This window comes from Phyllostomus hastatus, unplaced genomic scaffold (assembly GCF_019186645.2).
Source record: "Phyllostomus hastatus isolate PE091 unplaced genomic scaffold, TTU_PhHast_1.1 phas_contig_17, whole genome shotgun sequence".
Classification (NCBI taxonomy): Eukaryota; Metazoa; Chordata; class Mammalia; order Chiroptera; family Phyllostomidae; genus Phyllostomus; species Phyllostomus hastatus.
Genome location: NW_025333664.1, coordinates 21209319 through 21226959, shown reverse-complemented (window position 1 = coordinate 21226959; position 17641 = coordinate 21209319). Strand labels below are relative to the sequence as shown.

At 39.6% G+C, this 17641-nt stretch overlaps 1 protein-coding gene across 2 annotated transcripts in view; it reads left to right on the top strand.

Annotated features, from left to right (window-relative positions):
• The first annotated feature begins 4280 nt into the window (after positions 1–4280).
• Positions 4281–17641, top strand: part of TPX2 (TPX2 microtubule nucleation factor) — a 46124-nt gene continuing 32763 nt past the window's right edge. For both annotated transcript variants that reach the window (XM_045833684.1, XM_045833683.1), the window contains exons 1-3: positions 4281–4393; positions 6769–6858; positions 16724–16838. In XM_045833684.1, the coding sequence (XP_045689640.1) occupies positions 16733–16838 (106 nt within the window). In that variant the 5' untranslated portion in view covers positions 4281–4393; positions 6769–6858; positions 16724–16732. The remainder of the gene's footprint in view (positions 4394–6768; positions 6859–16723; positions 16839–17641) is intronic.

Below are 17641 nucleotides of genomic sequence, written 5' to 3'. Positions count from 1 at the left end.
TATTTAGTCAGGTGCACTGACCTCTTTTTCCTTAGATTGTCAAATTAAAAAAAAAAATGACAACAACCAATGCAACAACAGCAGTCCAGTGTGATTGAATCAAAATTGTACCTATTTTTTTTTGCCAGATTGGCCAAAAATGTACTTTTTGGTGAGCCACAGAATTTTAGTAATCAGTTTCCGTGTGCCATGAGATGAACAAGTTTGAAAATCGCTGATTTATATCAATCAGTGCTTTGTTTTTTAACTCAGAATGTGTCTCAAAGATACCTCTTTGTTAGCCCGGATCTATGGAATTCTTTGAACAGATGCTTAGCTTAGCATTCCATTCTATGGGCAGGGTTTTTTTTTTTTTTAAAGATTTTATTTATTTACTTTTAGAGAGAGGAGAAAAGAGAAAGAGAAACATTAATGTATGAGATCAGTTGTCTCTCACGCATTGCTTCTCATACCCCGCAACTGGGGACCTGGCCCACAACCCAGACACGTACCCTGATTGGAAATCAAACCAGCAACCTTTCAGTTCACAGGCAGACACTCAATTCCCTGAGCCACATCTACCAAAGCTATAGGTAGGTTATTGAGATAAGCCCCCGTATATGGACATTTAGGTGGTTTCCAATTTTTCACAACTACAGTGCAACAGCCTACGAAGTGATTTCCCTATTTCCAGTCTTGTTCCCCTTCCCTCTGTTTTCAGCATAGCAGCCAGTTATTTCATTAAAAGCAGAGAATAAATCAAGGCTCAAAACCCTCCCAGGACTTCCACCTCATTCTGAGTAAAAAATCAAAGTCCTTATAATGGCCTAGTTGGTCTGCATCCTGCCCCAGAATATCTCTGCCTGCAACTCCTGATGTTCTCCTCTTTGTCCATTTGACCCAGTCACCCTGTTTCCTAGCTATTTCTAAAACATTCGTGCTATGCTCCTGCCTTTGCACTTGGCTGTTCCCTGTGCCTGGAACATCTTCCTTCAGTTATCTGCATGACTCACTCCTTCACTTTCTTCAGGTCTCTGCCCAACTGTCCCTGGCCCGCCCTGTTGAAAATTGCAAAACTCATTTACAGAGATAAAGCCCAAACAGTGATAGCTGAAATTGTGGATAGGATGGACCAGATGCGTCTGTGCTCCCTTCCAGCTCTAAAAGTCTGCGTTGGTGATTTCAGACCTCGCTGTCTCTCATCCACAAAGAATGGGAACTTGAGACAGCCTAGAAGGTAATCAATGCAGAAGGAATGAAAAGAGAGGAATCCCCTGGACCAGGCTTACTTACCTCTTGTTGATTCTGGAAGGACTTGGAAGTTCTTGCACACACCCTGTGGCCTCCTGGCACTGCCCCATTTACTCACCCACTGACTCACTGGGCACCCTCTGCCTAGTAGGCCCTGGAGACAGCACAGGTCTGGTGCCCCCTCCCTCCGAATATAAAGCAAGCTCTCTCTGCCTCCACCCTCATCCCAGGCCTGGCTTCTCCCTGGCCCCGCACGTACGTGGACCTTGAATGATGTGCCTGCTGAAAGTGCGCAGTCACAGCCCAGGCAGACTCTGCCCTCCCTTTCTGTCTAGTCCCTCCTTCCTTCTCTTATTGTCATCCACACTTCAGGGCCTGGGAGTGAATGATTTTGCATTTATCACCTCCTAAGACACAACACCATTTATTTGTTTGTTTACCTTATTTAATGTTTGTCTTCACTTAGAATGTCAGCTACCTCAAGACAGAGATTTTGTCTGTCTTTTTACTGCTGAATGCCCACACTTAGCACAGTGACTGACACAGAGTAGGTCCTCAATAATTGCAGTCACTGTGTCTGTGAGAAAATGGGTGAGTATGTCTCTTGGAACTTAACTTAGAAATAGAAATCCTAGGTTGCAAGGCATATGTGTTTGTTGTTTTAGTAGATGTTACCAAGTTGCCCTCTAAAGCAGTGGAACCCATCCATTCTCCCACCTGCTGAGTTCCCTTGCAAATCCTTGATACTTTCCAACTTTTAATTTTGGTCAATCTGATGGGTGAAAAATGGTACTTTTTTGTTTAAATTTCCCATACTACTGGTAAGCCCAAGCAACTTTTTATGACTTTAAGGGCCAGTTTTGTTTCTTCTTCTAAGAATTGGCTATTTTCCCCATTTTTTCCCTATTGAATTTTTTTTTTGGTCCTTTCCTCAGGAGAGTCATAGGAGACATTTTTTCACATTCGGGGTTCTAATCCTTTGTTACACACATTGGAAGTATTTTACCTCTCAGTCTTGTTTTTCTTTTGTCAAACAGAATTTTAAAATTTTGGTTTGGTTGGTCTTTTCTTTTGTCTTAATTTTTTTCTTATATCTTACTTAAAAATTTCCTACCCCAACGTCATCAACATATTCTTTTAAGATTTAAAATTTTTAATTTTTAAATATACCTAGGGTTTTAATTCCTTTAAAATTCATTTTTGTAACTGGTACAGGATAAAAATCTAATGTAATGTTTTCTTTCCCCAATGAAAAGCAAATGTCCCAACTCCATTATGTATCTGATTTGAAATTCTAATCAGATAAATCTAATTCCAAATTATAATTAGAATAATTCTATAATCTAATTCTAAATTCTGATACACATGGGTCTGTTTATGGACTTATAACTTTTCTACCGGTTAAAAAAATTTCTATGGTAATACCCTACTTAAAAAATACTGTTGTGTAAAATTTCAAACACATATCTGTACATGAGTATGGATATGCATATATGTGTCATGAACCTATCGCTCAGCTTCAACAATTACCAATTTTTGGCTAAACTTGTTTCATTTATACTCCCACCTCCTTTCCTCCCCAACATACTCCCAATTATTTTGAAGCAAATTCTAGAGTCATTTCATCCCTTCCATTTCTGTGTGTATCTCTAAAAATAAGTACTAAAAAACAAATAAACCAAACTAAATTGAAACAAACAAACAAGAAACCCTTGCAGTTTATTTTTTTAAAAAAAACTAGATCTTGAGTCCTGTAGAGTTTTCTCATCTGGATTTTGCTGATCGTGTCCCTATGGAGTCAATTAACCATATTTTAAAAATTACTATAATTTCACAATATGTTAATGTTTATGAGATCTGGTATGGCAATTGCCCCCTCTTATTTTTCAAAATTCAGATGCCACTTCTTGTGCTTTTCTTCTTCCATTTACATTTTGTAATGAACCTGGCAAGTTTCATAACAAAACCTATTGGTATTTTCATTGGAATTGCCTTGAGCTTTTATTAGGGAGAATTAACATCTTTACAATATTGGATTTTCCCATCCGTTAATAATGTATATCCATCTTATTTAATTAGAGTTATCCAACACAGCTTTACAGTTTTTAATTTTCCCATAAAGGTCTTAGGTTTATTTTTTATTTATTTAAAAGATTTTATTTATTTTTAGCGAGAGGGGAAGGGAGTGAGGGAGAGAAACGTCGGTTGTCTCTCGTGGCCCCCAACTGGGGACCTGGATGAAACCCAGGTATATGCCCTGATCTGGAATCCAACCAGTGACCTTTTAGTTCACGCGCCTGGCTCAGTCCACTGAGCCACACCAGACAGGGCAATTTTAAAAAACTTGGTAGCTTGTGTTGTTATTATGGACGGTAATCTTTTTGTTCTCGTCGTTATTTTCTAATTGATTATTGATGATGTACAGACCCATTCTTAATTCAAATCCCAGCTCCTCTGTTTATCACGTGATTTTAGACAAGTTTACTCAACTTCTCTGAGTCTTTGTTGTCTCTTCCATAATATGAGAATAAAAACACTAGCGATGTAGTTGGAATTAAAACGGAAGGACGATGGACCCAATTAACCGCCGTTTTAAAGCAGTAATGTCAGGGCGTGGACTGGATAGAGAATTTGAGGGACTCCTTCATTGGCAGAGAAGCTGAGGGTGATCTATCTCGCACGCAGGGGATTCCAAATTAAAACGAAGTGAATTCCTATGATTATTCAGGCACAATGCACAACTATAAGGAGAATATTAAATTGTTCTTTATTTCCGCGAAAGTTCTGGGGAGGTCTAGGATCGACGCAGTTCTGCTACCAACACCGACACCCATCTCTTCAGTCGGTACCACCTTTCCCGAATAGTTTGGAGCCGAGCATTCTGGGCTTTGTAGTAAATTCCTAATTAGAGAGGTTCCAATGGGCTCACGCAGTCGCTTGAGACTACGTTTCCCAGAGGTCTTCGGGGCAGGTTGTTTGCTCGTTCGCCATCTTGACTTCCGGCGTTTTGCGATCTCTAGGGCCAATCGGAAGGCTGAGATCACCGGGTCCTGGCAGTCTGATTGGTGCATTCGACTGGAGAGCCTGGGTTCAAATTTTCAACGGCGCTCCATGAATCCCGCGGCGTTTTTTGCGGGTGCTTTGCCGTTGCAGCTGAGTCCAGGTGAGCCAAGCGGGGAAAAGGGGAGCAGCTGGAGCGCAGGAGTGCCTTTTCCTGATTTTCGAGCGGCTGGAGGTTGCCTCCAAATTTCCAGTCGGTCCGCGTCTCCAGGCCCGGGTTTCTGAAGCTTTTGTTGGGCGCTGTCCTGGCCCGGGCGGAGTGGGAGCCGGGCTTCCAGAACAAGGAAGCCTTGTCTTCGTTACAGGATTTTCACGAGAAGTCTGTCCGCGGCCAGTCTAGTGGGCTGTATCTGGAGGTAGAGGTGGGGGCCGGCCGTGGGAAGTAGGCGGAAGGAGTTGTGAGAGACTGTAGGGGCTACTAGTAACGATAGCAGTTGTTACTACCACGCACTCATGAAATAAGCATTTACTGGGGTAAGCACTCTGCGTGCGCTTTCTCAGTTAATTTTCACATCAAGCCAATGAAGTAGGTGCTGTTCTTAGCCCCACTTGGTAGAGAAGGAAACTGAGGCCCACAATCTAGATACATTTGGAGAAATGGGTGACACGGTATCCTCGCCCTCAAGAAGTATTGCATTTGGTGAAGGGAAACAGATGTGGTCACGACTACATTTCATATGTTAAACTTCCCTGGTCAAGCCACCCCTATATCACCCTTGGTTGTTTGGTAGTAGCGCTGTTGAGTGTGTCAGTTCAGTATGAAGTTGTCACTCCTGGGATCAAAATTAGTGTAGCTCCCAGCTCACTTAGCTAATTAATTGACTTTTGAAGGACTACTGTATGTTCAAGTTGGTGTTCGATACTGTGGTTCTATCACATATGATGTACTTACTCAAGGGGTTTTCTGGTATGCTTGAGGGCAAAAGACGGATTCAAATGGATAAGTGACAACCAGAACAAATTAAGATGGCATCTGAGTGCTCTGCTGTTTTGTCTTGTAAGTGCCCTAATAATTGAGAGGTGAGGAAGATCAATGAAGCTTAAATATAGATAAGGGTGTCCTTGTGTAGTAGGTGGGATCCGAACTGGCTCTTGATGAGCGAAGTTTGTGAGGCAGGGACTAGAACAGTCTTGGTACATAGACATCACCCACTTAATGTCAATTGATGTGACTAGGCAGGAGGGCATTATGTAAACATACTACAAAATTGCAGGTGTGAAAAAATGGACTTATTCAGCTAGGTTGGTAAATTTGTTTAAACTTTGAAATCATATCAATAAAATAGGTTTACTTTGGCCAACCTTATGCTTAAGTCTGTGTATTCTAACCTGAATTCATGCTATAGTTGCAATTAAGCTGCTCCAGGAGACAGGATTGTAGGGGAAGATCCTTCATTTCTTGTTTCTCAACAAGGAGAAGTTCCCAGTTCTTCTATATCCCCTATATATTTATTTTCTCCAGCCTTTTCTGGATCTCTTCCCTAATTCTTTTTGAACTGCTAGAGAAGAAAGGAGGAGGAGAGATTCAAATGCCCCTTGGCAAACTTAATTTTCTTTGCCATGGGTAAAGGTAGGAAGCAGAATTGATGACAGGGAGATCAAACAGCTTGAGCAATTCTGTGAATAGATCTGTGTTTGAGACAAGGACGGAGAGATCAGCAGCCCAAGGTTGGTTGTGAGAAAGGTATAGATAACTGGGAGGTGTTCTCTTTCCATCTGTTTGCTTGATTAGGGGGATTTTAAAGATTAGTGAGATAACCCTCCACGTTAGAGGGGGAATAGGAGAGGGAGAAAGGGGGAAAAGGTACAGTGAGTAAGTAGCATAAATGGTAGGTAGAAAATAGACAGGGGGAGGTTAAGAATAGTATAGGAAATGTAGAAGCCAAAGAACTTATATGCACGACCCATGGACATGAACTAAAGGGGAGGAGTGCAGGTGGGAGGGGGTGTGCAGGGTGGAGGGGAATAAAGAGGGGAAAATGGGACAACTGTAATAGCATAATCAATAAAATATATTAAAAAGATAAAGATTAGTGAGAAAGGTAAAAGTTGTATGTGGGAGCTTACTTTGGAAATTAAAAAATGCTATTTCTACTTTTTAAAATAAAAAAAAAGTAAAAGCTTTTTTATATTTTAAGTGTGCCTCCTATTTGTCCTGTTTGAATAGGACAGAAGCACACATTACCAGTGCAAAATTGCAGGTTTCGGAAAGGTTTCTATAAAATGGGAGTAGGTCACATGAAGGACACCAGGAGATAGCAAATGTACCCTAAAAAATTCTAAGAACACTTTTACACTGATGAAACAACACTCTGTTAAATTTGGCAAGGGATCTCTACAGCTTAGACCTTAGCTCTCAGAGCACTCTCTGGTTTTGAGAGTGGGTATCCTCAGTGTTATAGCTCCTTCCTGTTCTCTGTTAACCTTTTTTACTACAGAGAATTCAAACCTGTTTCATCATCTTTCTGTTTCTTCCAGGTTACTGGAAGACTTGCTAGACTTCAAGATTTCAAAAAGAGAGGTGAGAATACATTGCAACTTCGATAGGACTGACAGATTGAACCACAGGTAAGATTGTGTCCATGATGAGTTATATTAAAGAACAAGGGAAGCATTAATACATTAGCTTCAAAAGTATTTAAATATGTTTGACCCATCTTAATAATGTGTTTTAGAACAAAATTTTATATTGGGATAGCAAATGAAAACACTATAACCCATTATCCCACTTCTCTTAAACTATGGCTAACATTTTGATAGGTTTCTTTCCAATGTTTTTTTGTGTTTATATTTGGTTTCAGAAAATCATGCACCAAACACCTTCATTTTTTCCCTGCTTAATAGGGTATGAACATTTTTTCGTGCCATGAAAACTTTGTAGAACATAATTTTAATGGTTATGTAGTATTCTGTTACTGTATGGTTCTACTGTGGTATTTTACCCAGTGAAATCATTCGTCAAAAAGAATGCATATTTGCCCTGGCTGGCGTGGCTTAGTGGATTGAGCACGGGCTGTGAACCAAAGCATCGCAGGGTCGATTCCCAGCCAGGGCACATGCCTGGGTTGCAGGCCATGGCTCCCAACAACCGCATATTGATGTTTCTCTCTCTCTTTCTCCCTCCCTTCCCTCTCTAAAAATAAATAAATAAATCTTTTTTAAAAAAGAGAGAGAATGCATATTTTTAAGACTTGGGTACATAACACCAAATTGACTCTTGGGAAAATTATGCTGATTGACATATCCACTGACAATGTACAATGTATTCACACTGGCACAAATTTATATATTAAAAGTATGTAATACATTTGCATCATGCAAAAATCACAATAATGTAAAAAGATTTAAAGTAGTTAAAAATCTTCTTCCAACCCTGTAACTGTATACCTCACTCTGTGTCTCCCATAGATAATCACTTTCTTATAAATTTTTTAAAGATTTTATTTATTTATTTTTAGAGAGAGAAGAAGGGAGGGAGAAAGAGAGGGAGAGAAATATCAATGTGTGGTTGCCTCTCATGTACCCGCCCTAGTGGGTACCTGGACCACAACCCAGGCATGTACACTGACTGGGAATCGAACCAGCCATACTTTGGTTTGCAGCTTGGCGCTCAATCCACTGAACCACACCAGCCAGGGCAATAATCACTTCTTTAGGTTCTTGGGGGTGTGTGCGTATATTTCCCAAACCTCTTGAAGAATATAAATCTTTACAAGTGATTGAAATTTGATGAGGATTGTAACCTGCAGCCCCACTGTCCACCCTTACAGACTCTTTCAGCTTCTTACTCTTGGAACATCAGAAACACTTTGATATTCTACAAAGATTTTCTGTTAGTATCCTACAAAGATCTGTGTCATTATTTGGCGTAGAGGTAAATGGCATCATTGATTTCTATCCAGGTCCTGTTAGTTGTGTAAGAGTGGATTATGGTGCAGGGGTATCCAACCTTTTCGCATCTCTGTGCCACACTGGAAGAAAAGTTGCCTTTGGCCACACATTAAATACATTGTGACACGTAATGACAAATCTCATAATGTTTTAAGTAAATTTACGATTTTGTGTTGGGCCGAATTCACAGCCATCCTGGGCTGCCTGCGGCCCAAGGGCTACAGGTTGGACACCCCCGGACAGAGTCTATGAATAAAGCAGAGCCGAGTAATTCTTCCAAGAGAGTATAGGGAATTCACAAGTTTGAGAGAGAAGTCATAGAAAAATATATTTGCTTGAGGTTTCTGGACAGTGATGAATTAAAACAAGTGTCCTGTGCTGACTTCTGAGTGCTTGGACAGAGGGATTGTCATTGGATTTTAAATTGACCCAGTTTTGGAAGCTTCATAGATCTGTTTCCGTAAACAGATCCAATTTCAACACAGAAGTTAGCAAACTTAAATGTGGAAACACAAAGTCCATTAACATCCTTCAGACTTAGTTTTTGATTTAGATTAACAGTTAAGATTGCATGCTGGATTATGTTGCCATTTACTGACTCCTGCTGATCTCTATGCACACACAAAAAAAAATGTAGGTGTTTTCTCCCTGGGTAAGATGAAAATAACTCAACTCTATTTAACTTGTGGTATTGTAACAGGATCTCCTATCCCTTGTGAAAGTGGAAGAGGGTGTCCCTGGGGAAATGGCATTGCCTGGGATGGACCATCGTAACTAAGACTTCTAATGGAGTCTTGGGTTGCTCTGTTTACTCTGTGACATTACCAGTTGTTTCACTCATGATTTTTTTCCTGCAGTAGAAATAGGCAGGATACAATTTTAAAGCTGGGTAGTGAGGTTCTCAATTGAGAGGATCTATCACACCAAAGTCTTTGTTTTGCTTAGGAGCTGCTAGTCCACTACTTCAGCCTTGCTTAGAATGCCCCCTTTTGCCATTTCCCCCGACCCGCTCCTGAACCTGCACCTTTTGATTTATAGAGCTTGTCAAAGCTAGTTATTTTTGGTTTGAGAGTGAAGAGAGACAGGAGGTGATAAAGGTTCATTTCAGATGACTGTGGGAACAGGTTACGTTGCTGCTTTTGCAGTCTTCCTCGGTTGTATGCTTTACCCCCATTTGATTCCTCTTTCCATTTACCTTCTCCCCTAGAAAAGTCAACTTTCATCCTTAGCTCATAGAACTCTGCAGCTCAGCTCTGTATCACTTTTACCAGGAGTGTGCTCTGACCCTTCTTCACTCTGCCTCTTCTCTGCACTTCCATAGTTTATCCTTAGTTGCCCTGGGTTTGTACCCCACTATAGCAAGGGTCATAGTTGTATTCTCCATTCAACTGGGAGTTCCTTAAGGGAAGGGATTATGTATATCCTTTCAGTCTTTGTTTTTTTTGGGGGGGGGGGGAATGATCTTTGTTTAACAAAAGTAAACTATATATGATATGATGGATGGCACTTCATAAGCAGTTTTTAAAAGGAAACTAACTAGTTCATAACATTTGAGAGAGGCTTTTTTCTCAAGTCTTGTAGGTTTATTGGTCAGAAAGAGCTATTTTTTCGCTTATGTTTCTACATTTGCAGGAATCTGAAGCTATGGTGGATTTAGATAATTTTGAAATGTAATGCTGACTTTTGAAATGTAATACTGATTCTCTTTCTCTTGCTTGGCAGCTTAATTTGTTTGGGGGAATACGGTTGACTCATGTGCTTGCTTTTTTTTTTTTTTTTAGTGAGACCTGTTGACAGAAATTCAGTCTTGATTAAGGGGTGCAGGAAGGTATCCAGTTCCCACCATGCATGAGGCTCTCTCATTTGTTTGTTTATTTATTTCTTTATTTTTTTTTTCTTTTTTCTTTTTAGGCTCTCTCATTTAAACTTGGCTTTGGCCCTGGCCTACTCCATTTCCCACTAGGCCTTGTGCTCTTTAATTTTTGAAGATTTTACATCCTAATAATTGTCTATGGAAGAGGCAGTACAGTGAAACTGGCATGACTCCATAGTTACTTTTGGCTCTGTTCATGGCTCGTGCTGTCTGTCGCCCATTACTGAGGAGAGCCAGACTCCCCGATGGCTGTACGTTTACTTACTTGTTCCCCTCTTTCAGGGGTAGGGGGTGATCTCCTCCTGAGTTGGCCATGCTATACCAAAAGATAGCTCAAAAGAAGCTTTTTAAAAAAGAGGTCATGTTAAAAGCAGTATTTTGGTTTTAAAATAACAGCTAAATAAAGATTAGGTGTATTTAGGTTTGAGCCCCTTGCCTTTTAACCCCCACCAATTGCATGAAGTCCGAGACCTCTGAGGCCATCCCTCCTTCTGATGTTTGAATAACCTCTTCATAGAGGTTATTCACTTATGTCTCTCTTTCTAGAATATCCAGTGAGAGGTTCAGGCTCACCTTGCATGTGGCAAAAACTTTATGTACAAGAGTACAAACTTAGAAAAATTAAGGGGCAATGTTTTACTTTATGAGAAGATCTAGCTCAGAGCTTTCCTAGTATATTTAGAATAGGGTTTTTAATTTATCATTGTTCTTTAGGAACAACTTGTCAGGGATGCTCGATTTTTGTGTAGAGCAGAGTTTTATTTTTATTTTTTTGGTCTAACAGATCAGTAAAATTTGGTTGACTACCTCAGTTTTGAAGGAATATTTATGGGGAACTCTGCATGTTATAATGATTCCAGATTTTGGAGTCCTATGGACCTGGTGTTAAAACAAAACTGCTACACAGTTGGTAATTGGAGTAGCTTAACTTCTCTGAACCAGTTTCCTTATTTGAAAATGATGATATCTGTCTTTTATATTGTTAATTCACTTTAAATGAGATGATTTATGTAAAGTGCGTGGTAAGGTGCTTGGCCTATGGTAGACAGTATTTAAAATTTATTATTACTTATAAATGGTTTTGTCTCTTGATTCTTAACATTTGATATTGATCATACAAATATCTATTTTTAAGTAAATATGAGAGGCAGTAAATGGTGCAATGGGTAAGGACATACCTTTAGGGCCTGTCTGGGCCTGAATCCTGGCTCTGCTACTTCTTAGCTGTGTTATGACTGAACAAATGGTAAATAACACTGTCTCTCAGTTTCCGCTTCTGTAAAACAAAGGTGTGACAGCACCTACTTCTTAGGGTAGTCGTGAGGGTTTAGTGACTTAATGTAAAACATTGCCCACAGTGCCTGGCCTGTCATAGCACTCAGTAATTAATAGTCATTATTTTTAACTTTTTTTTCAAGTTTACAAACCTTTTTTATTAAGTCAATACCCAGGAATAGTTTATTTTTATACAAAAGCATTATAAAAGAAAGAGGATGTATAATATTGGATATGTGAAAATTAGTAGCCTACTTATAGACCATGCAAATGGGAAGTGTTATTTCCAGAAATCAAGAGTTTTAACAGTTATTACTGGATTTAAGAATATTTAATAAAATTTCAGAAAGCCCTATAAACCTTGATTTAGGGGTATTTATTATACTGCTTAACCAGTTCTTTAAGCTGAAAAGGTATGTATTTATATAATAAAACATATTCAGAGAGTATAAAAGTTCATATAATAAAAAGATTTCTTCTGACTCAGCACTCCCTCTTCCCAGACAAAAATACTGTTAACATTTTTGAGTCTCCTTCCACAATAGTTTATGTATGTGTAGGGGTACAAATAAGTACATATCACGCTTTTCTCTCTTTTTAACATGAATGAGAACACGCACTTCTGCATTTTGCTTTTCTCATTTAATAGCTTGGAGCTCATTCTGCACATATAACCACATATGACAAGTTACTTAATATTTTATTATATGTTTGTGCCATAATTTATTCAACAAATCTCTTATTGCTGGTATTTGGGTTTTCAGTTTTTTGGCTTTTATGCACAATTCTATCACTATAGATCACTTCTATCACTTTCTTATACTTACATATATGCATAAATACATATTTACAAGATAAATCTTTATGTTTGGAAAGATCTCTCAAAAAGAAAAATGCAAATAGCCTCCAAAGAGGCTAGCAGTGTAGATCCATAACTAAAAGAAAAAAGAGAGTCTGAGGGGTTAAATTTGATTACTTTCCAGGTGGTTTTCAGCGGCATGCTTTGGTGGAATCACGATTTTTAGGAGGCTAAGTGGGGTTGCTGCAAATTACATTCCTGCCTCTTCCCTCCCCCAGCTTTAGTTGTCTTCATTACATCCCTGCCTGGGAAGTGTTCCCAGTGACCTGGGTTAGGCGTTAAGATCATGGGAATCCAGGATTTTCCCATGTCTTCCAGCATGTTTGTTCACAAGAACAGGAAAACTTCCCCTTGTAGAAGGGGAATTTTAACCACTGTTAGTCACTGGGGAATCTTTCAATAAGGGTCCTTTGAATAGAAATTTGATCAAGGAGAGGAAAGGTATCAGTAAGTCAAAAGCAGTGATAATATTTTATGGTTATATATATATTCATAGCATTCAAAATATCTCCTAATTTGTTTATGGGAAGTAGGTAGGCAGAAAGGTAGAGTGACTTGCCCGTTGCCATGTACATCTAGTAAATACCAGAGGCAGGGTGAGAATTCTGGACTTCTGTGTTTGTTGGGATTGTTTTTAGCTATTAAGTGACAGAAAATGTAACCTTAGTGGTTTATACAAAAATAGTATTACTGTCTGGAGATAGACGGCTGCTGATATTTGGTCATCAGTGGTCACTAGCTCAGTGATGTCAGGGTCAGTGTCTGCTCTTAGCCATCAGCTTATGCGTACATGAGGGCTGCTATACCTGTAGCCATTATAACTGCCTTCAAGGCAAGAAGGAAGGTGAAAGGAAAGGGTCAGAACAGGCACTGTAGCTGATTCTTTGTTTTCTCTTTGGGGAGAACTGTCCTGTGGCTAGTAGCCTCTAAGCTTCCCAAGCTTGGAAGGTGGCAGTCAAGGAGGTAACTTCCATTATGGTGTGCTTCCTACTGTTTTGATGATGTTCAATGAAAAGTATTTAACAATGGCTTGACTTAAGCTATGCTAATATCTAATTCCCTTTATACTTAAAGTTCACACTATAGAATTTAAATATTGTATACTATCTTATTTATTGAGAATATAGGACTTTGGCTACTGTCTAGATATAAATTCCTTTGTGTCTGAGACCAGATCTACTTTTTGTATGAGACTTGGTGTTTCATCCTCGAGTATTAGAAAGGAGCTTCAATATCATCAAGCACACATCTTATGGCTCTTAGCAAGTGTATATGAGTGGATCGCTAAGAAATAGCTTATTGAGTTAAGTTGAATACTGAAAGTAGAAATGAGGGACAGTGAAAATATTAGAATGAGGATTATAAAGAATTGTCTATTTAGTGCAGAAGACTATAGAGAATGGATCTATTTGGGAATAAATACATCACTACTTTCTATGAAAATGGAAACCTTAACTACATTAATGTGCTTCTGTAATTCACAGGGTGAGAGGGAAGAACAGTATGGAAAGAACACTGTGCTGAAGTCAGGATCCTCAGTCATAGATCTAATTTTGCTTTTGCGTAACTGTTCGATATTGGGCAAGTCATTTATTTATTTATACTTTATTTATTTTTAGAGAGAAGGGAAGGGAGGGAGAAAAAAGAGAGGGAGAGAAACATTAATCAGTTGCCTCTTGCACGTCCCCAGCCTGGCACCTGGCCTGAAACCCAGGCATGTGCCCTGAATGGGAATCGAACTAGCAACCTTTCAGTTTGCAGGACAACAACCAACTCACTGAGCCACACCAGTCAGGGTAGTTAATTACTGCCCAAGCAAGTCAGTTAATCTCTCTTACCTTCAGCTTCCTCTTCTGGGGCTGGGATGATAATCATTGCTTTACAGGATTGTTGAGAATATTAGGAATAATACGTACTTAGTATTTCATGGTGCCTGGCACGCCTAAGTGCCTTTGGTAACTGTTTTTACCATGATTGTTAGTATTATTGCTGTGTGATCTTGGAGGACGCCTTTTGCATCAACTAATCCTTATCTATAAACTGCAAAAGTTATGTGTTGTCTAAGATTCCTCCCAATTCCAAAATGTCGTGTTTCTACACTAAGTTCCTCAGCCGGGGCATTATTTAAAGGTATCTGTGTAGTTCTGATTACACAGGGAGACCATGGGAAGATGGCATTCTCTAGTGTATAGATTGATGTCACTATGTAAGCCAAACAGCTCAGAAAAAACGTGTCTGAGGAACTGCAGTAGCTTCTGAGTTATCCCAGGCCCCTGAAAGAAGCTAATAAAATGCTGGCCAAACCACTGAGCAGCAATGAAGTTGGATATAACTAACCTTAAGATTTCTCTCAGAGTATAGTAGTGGTATAATGTAGAGAAATTGAACACTGAGGGCCATTAGTGCCTAGGGGAACTGGTACACCTTTCTGGTAATGTAAGTGGGCATTACTCTTCTGAGGAACATTTTCACAGTATGTATCAAGAGCCAGCAAGTCCATCTTTAAGAATTTTTAAAGTATTAATTTTTTTATTTTTAGAGGGGGAGGGTAAGGGAGGAAGAAAGAGAAGAAGAGAAACATTAATGTGTGGTTGCTTCTCGTGCACCTCCACCTGGGGACCTGGCCCACACCCCAGGCACATGCCCTGACTGGGAATGAAACTGGTGACCCTTTGATTCACAGGCTGGCGCTCAATCCACTGAGCCACACCAGCCAGGGCCATCTTAAGAAATTACCTTAAGGGAAGAATTAAGAATGTGTCCCGAAATTCAGCTGCAAGGATATTTTTCTAGAAGTATCTTTAAAGTGAAAATAGTGGGAAAAGCCTAAATGTAGGGGAAACCCCTACATTTGTTAGGATCATTCCCAGTCATCCGTTAATGATATATTGATATTTGTTGGCATGCAAATATATGAAGCATATGCAAATGTCAAATGATCCCATTTTTAAAAGTTTGTATATATGGAGTAGGGGAGGGAGACTGGAATAGTGTGGCATTATAGATTTTTTAAAAATCTACAAACTTTGTGCTCTAATTTTTTAATGAGCATGTATTTTTATAATGTTAAGGGCTTAAAGAAAGATACTTAATTTGATAAATGTGTATGCAAGTGATTACTGGTATCCGCTTCTCTTCTAAGATACAGAATACCTTAAGTACATGTTCCCTGGGTGAAGACAAATGGCTCATTGGGTTTCACAGGAAATTATTTGCCAGTAAGTGTGGCCTTTAGGCTATTTTTCAGTCCACTTCCAACTCTTTTTTACCCATACAGGGCTGCAGTGGGGGCTGACTTTAAACCTGCATAGGCTTCCACAGCGCAGAGTGCAGAATTGGTACCCGGGACGGGCCCATGCCTTTGACTTGTTTCTTTTATTTAATCTACATGTCACACCATATATATATATTTTTTAAAGTCTTTTTCTTCATGCCCAGGAACAATATTTTTATGAAAATAAGGAAAGAAAACCTATACATGGCAAAACTATATTGCGCTCTTATTAAGTATAAGATACTGTTCTAGGCACCTTGATGGACTAGGTATACACAGATGAATAAAATCCATTCTTTTAAAAATAATAATCATCCTGTTTTTGTTGTTGTTGTTTTTAGATTTTATTTGTTTCTAGAGAGAGGGGAAAGGAAGGAGAAAGAGAGGGAGAGAAACATTGATGTGAGAGAGAAATGTTGATCTGTTGCCTCTTGCCCATGCCCCATCCGGGGACCAAACCTGCAACACAGGCATGTGCCCTGACCAGGAATCAAACTGTGACCTTTCACTTTGTGGGACAATGCCCAGCCAAATGAGCCTCACCAGTCAGGGCCAATATCCATTCTTGTCTTTAGGAACTTAATAGTCTACTAGGAGAGACACTTGTGTAGTTAACTAATATAACGTCGGATGGTAAACAAAGCACTATGGCTTTGGAGGGGCAGCAGTTATGTAGAGTTGAATTGGACTTTTAACGATAGTAGGATTTTGGTTGGAAGGTATACATTTTTTTTTTAAGATTTTATTTATTTATTTTTAGAGAGGGAAGGGAGGGAGAATGAGAGAGAGAGAGAGACACATCAATGTGTGGTTGCTGGGGGCCGTGGCCTGCAACCCAGGCATGTGCCCAGACTGGGAATCGAACCTGCGATGCTTTGGTTCGAAGCCCTCACTCAATCCACTGAGCTATGCCAGCCAGGGCAGAACGTATAAAATTTAATGGTGTTTTTCAGAAATTGGGTTGTTTGTGACAGAGAGTAAATTGGATGAGAAAATAGTAGATTGAGGGGAAAATAGAATAATGAATGTAGAACATCTAGCCCAGTGCCTGGCATGTTGTAGGTACTCACACTTTGCCTCTTTCTAATTCCACCACATTTACCTCGAGGAGTATCTGCAAGTTACCAGAAAGAACAGTTAGCTCAGTTTGATTGAAAAGTGAGGCAGGTGCTATCAAGTTGCTGAACCATTTTTTTACTTAGAAGGTGAACTTTGAGAAAAGTGACACTAATACTGGAAAAACTTGCTCTCTTGTGCCAAGGTGGGGACCATGTCGCAGGTTAAAGCCTCTTACTCCTATGATGCTCCCACGGACTTCATCAATTTTACATCTTTGGATGATGAGGAAGACACCCAAAACATAGATTCTTGGTTTGGTAAGTGTCTGCTTTCTCTGGCCGTTTTAAGGGTTAGTGGCTTGCTTTGTTCTGAGGACCTGTAAAAAGAGGGGTTGCGAGAAAATAACTAAAATACAAATTTTTGCCTGTACCAAGATACTTTGTCATCTGTGATATGAGAGAAATAGTTCAAGTGCCCAGTATTTTGGGAATGGACTATCAATATAATTCAGTGTTATTTTGCAGTTAAGAATGAGAAATATTTAAACGGAACAGATGGGGAAATCCAGAAATCCGTATTTCCTTAAAATATGATGATGGCAACCACATACAAATTTGCTCCACTTGTCATTGGGCATAGCATATATTACTACAACTAGAATATTGACATCAATTCCATCCACCACTCTTCCTCCAATTTCACATTTCCTCATGCTCATCTTTGTCCGTATGTGTTAAGTCCTCTGCAATTTCATCACCTGTGGAGGTTCACGTATCTCCCGCCACAGCCAAGGTATTGAACAGTTCTCACCTCACAAGGAGCCTTGTGTTGCCCTTTTATCCACACTCACCTTCCGCTGGCTAAGCCCTCCCCAATTCATTTTTTAAAGAAGATTTTATTTATTTACTTTTAGAGAGAGGGATAGGGAGGTGAAAGAAGGAGAGAAACGTCGATGTGTGAAAGACATGGATCAGTTGCCTCTTGTACGCCCTTACTGGGGACCTGGCCTGCAAACCACGCACGTGTCCTGACTGGGGATCAAATTGGCTACCTTTCAGTTCACTGACTGGCACTCGATCTACTGAGCCACACCAGCCAGAGCCCGAATTCATTTTTAAAT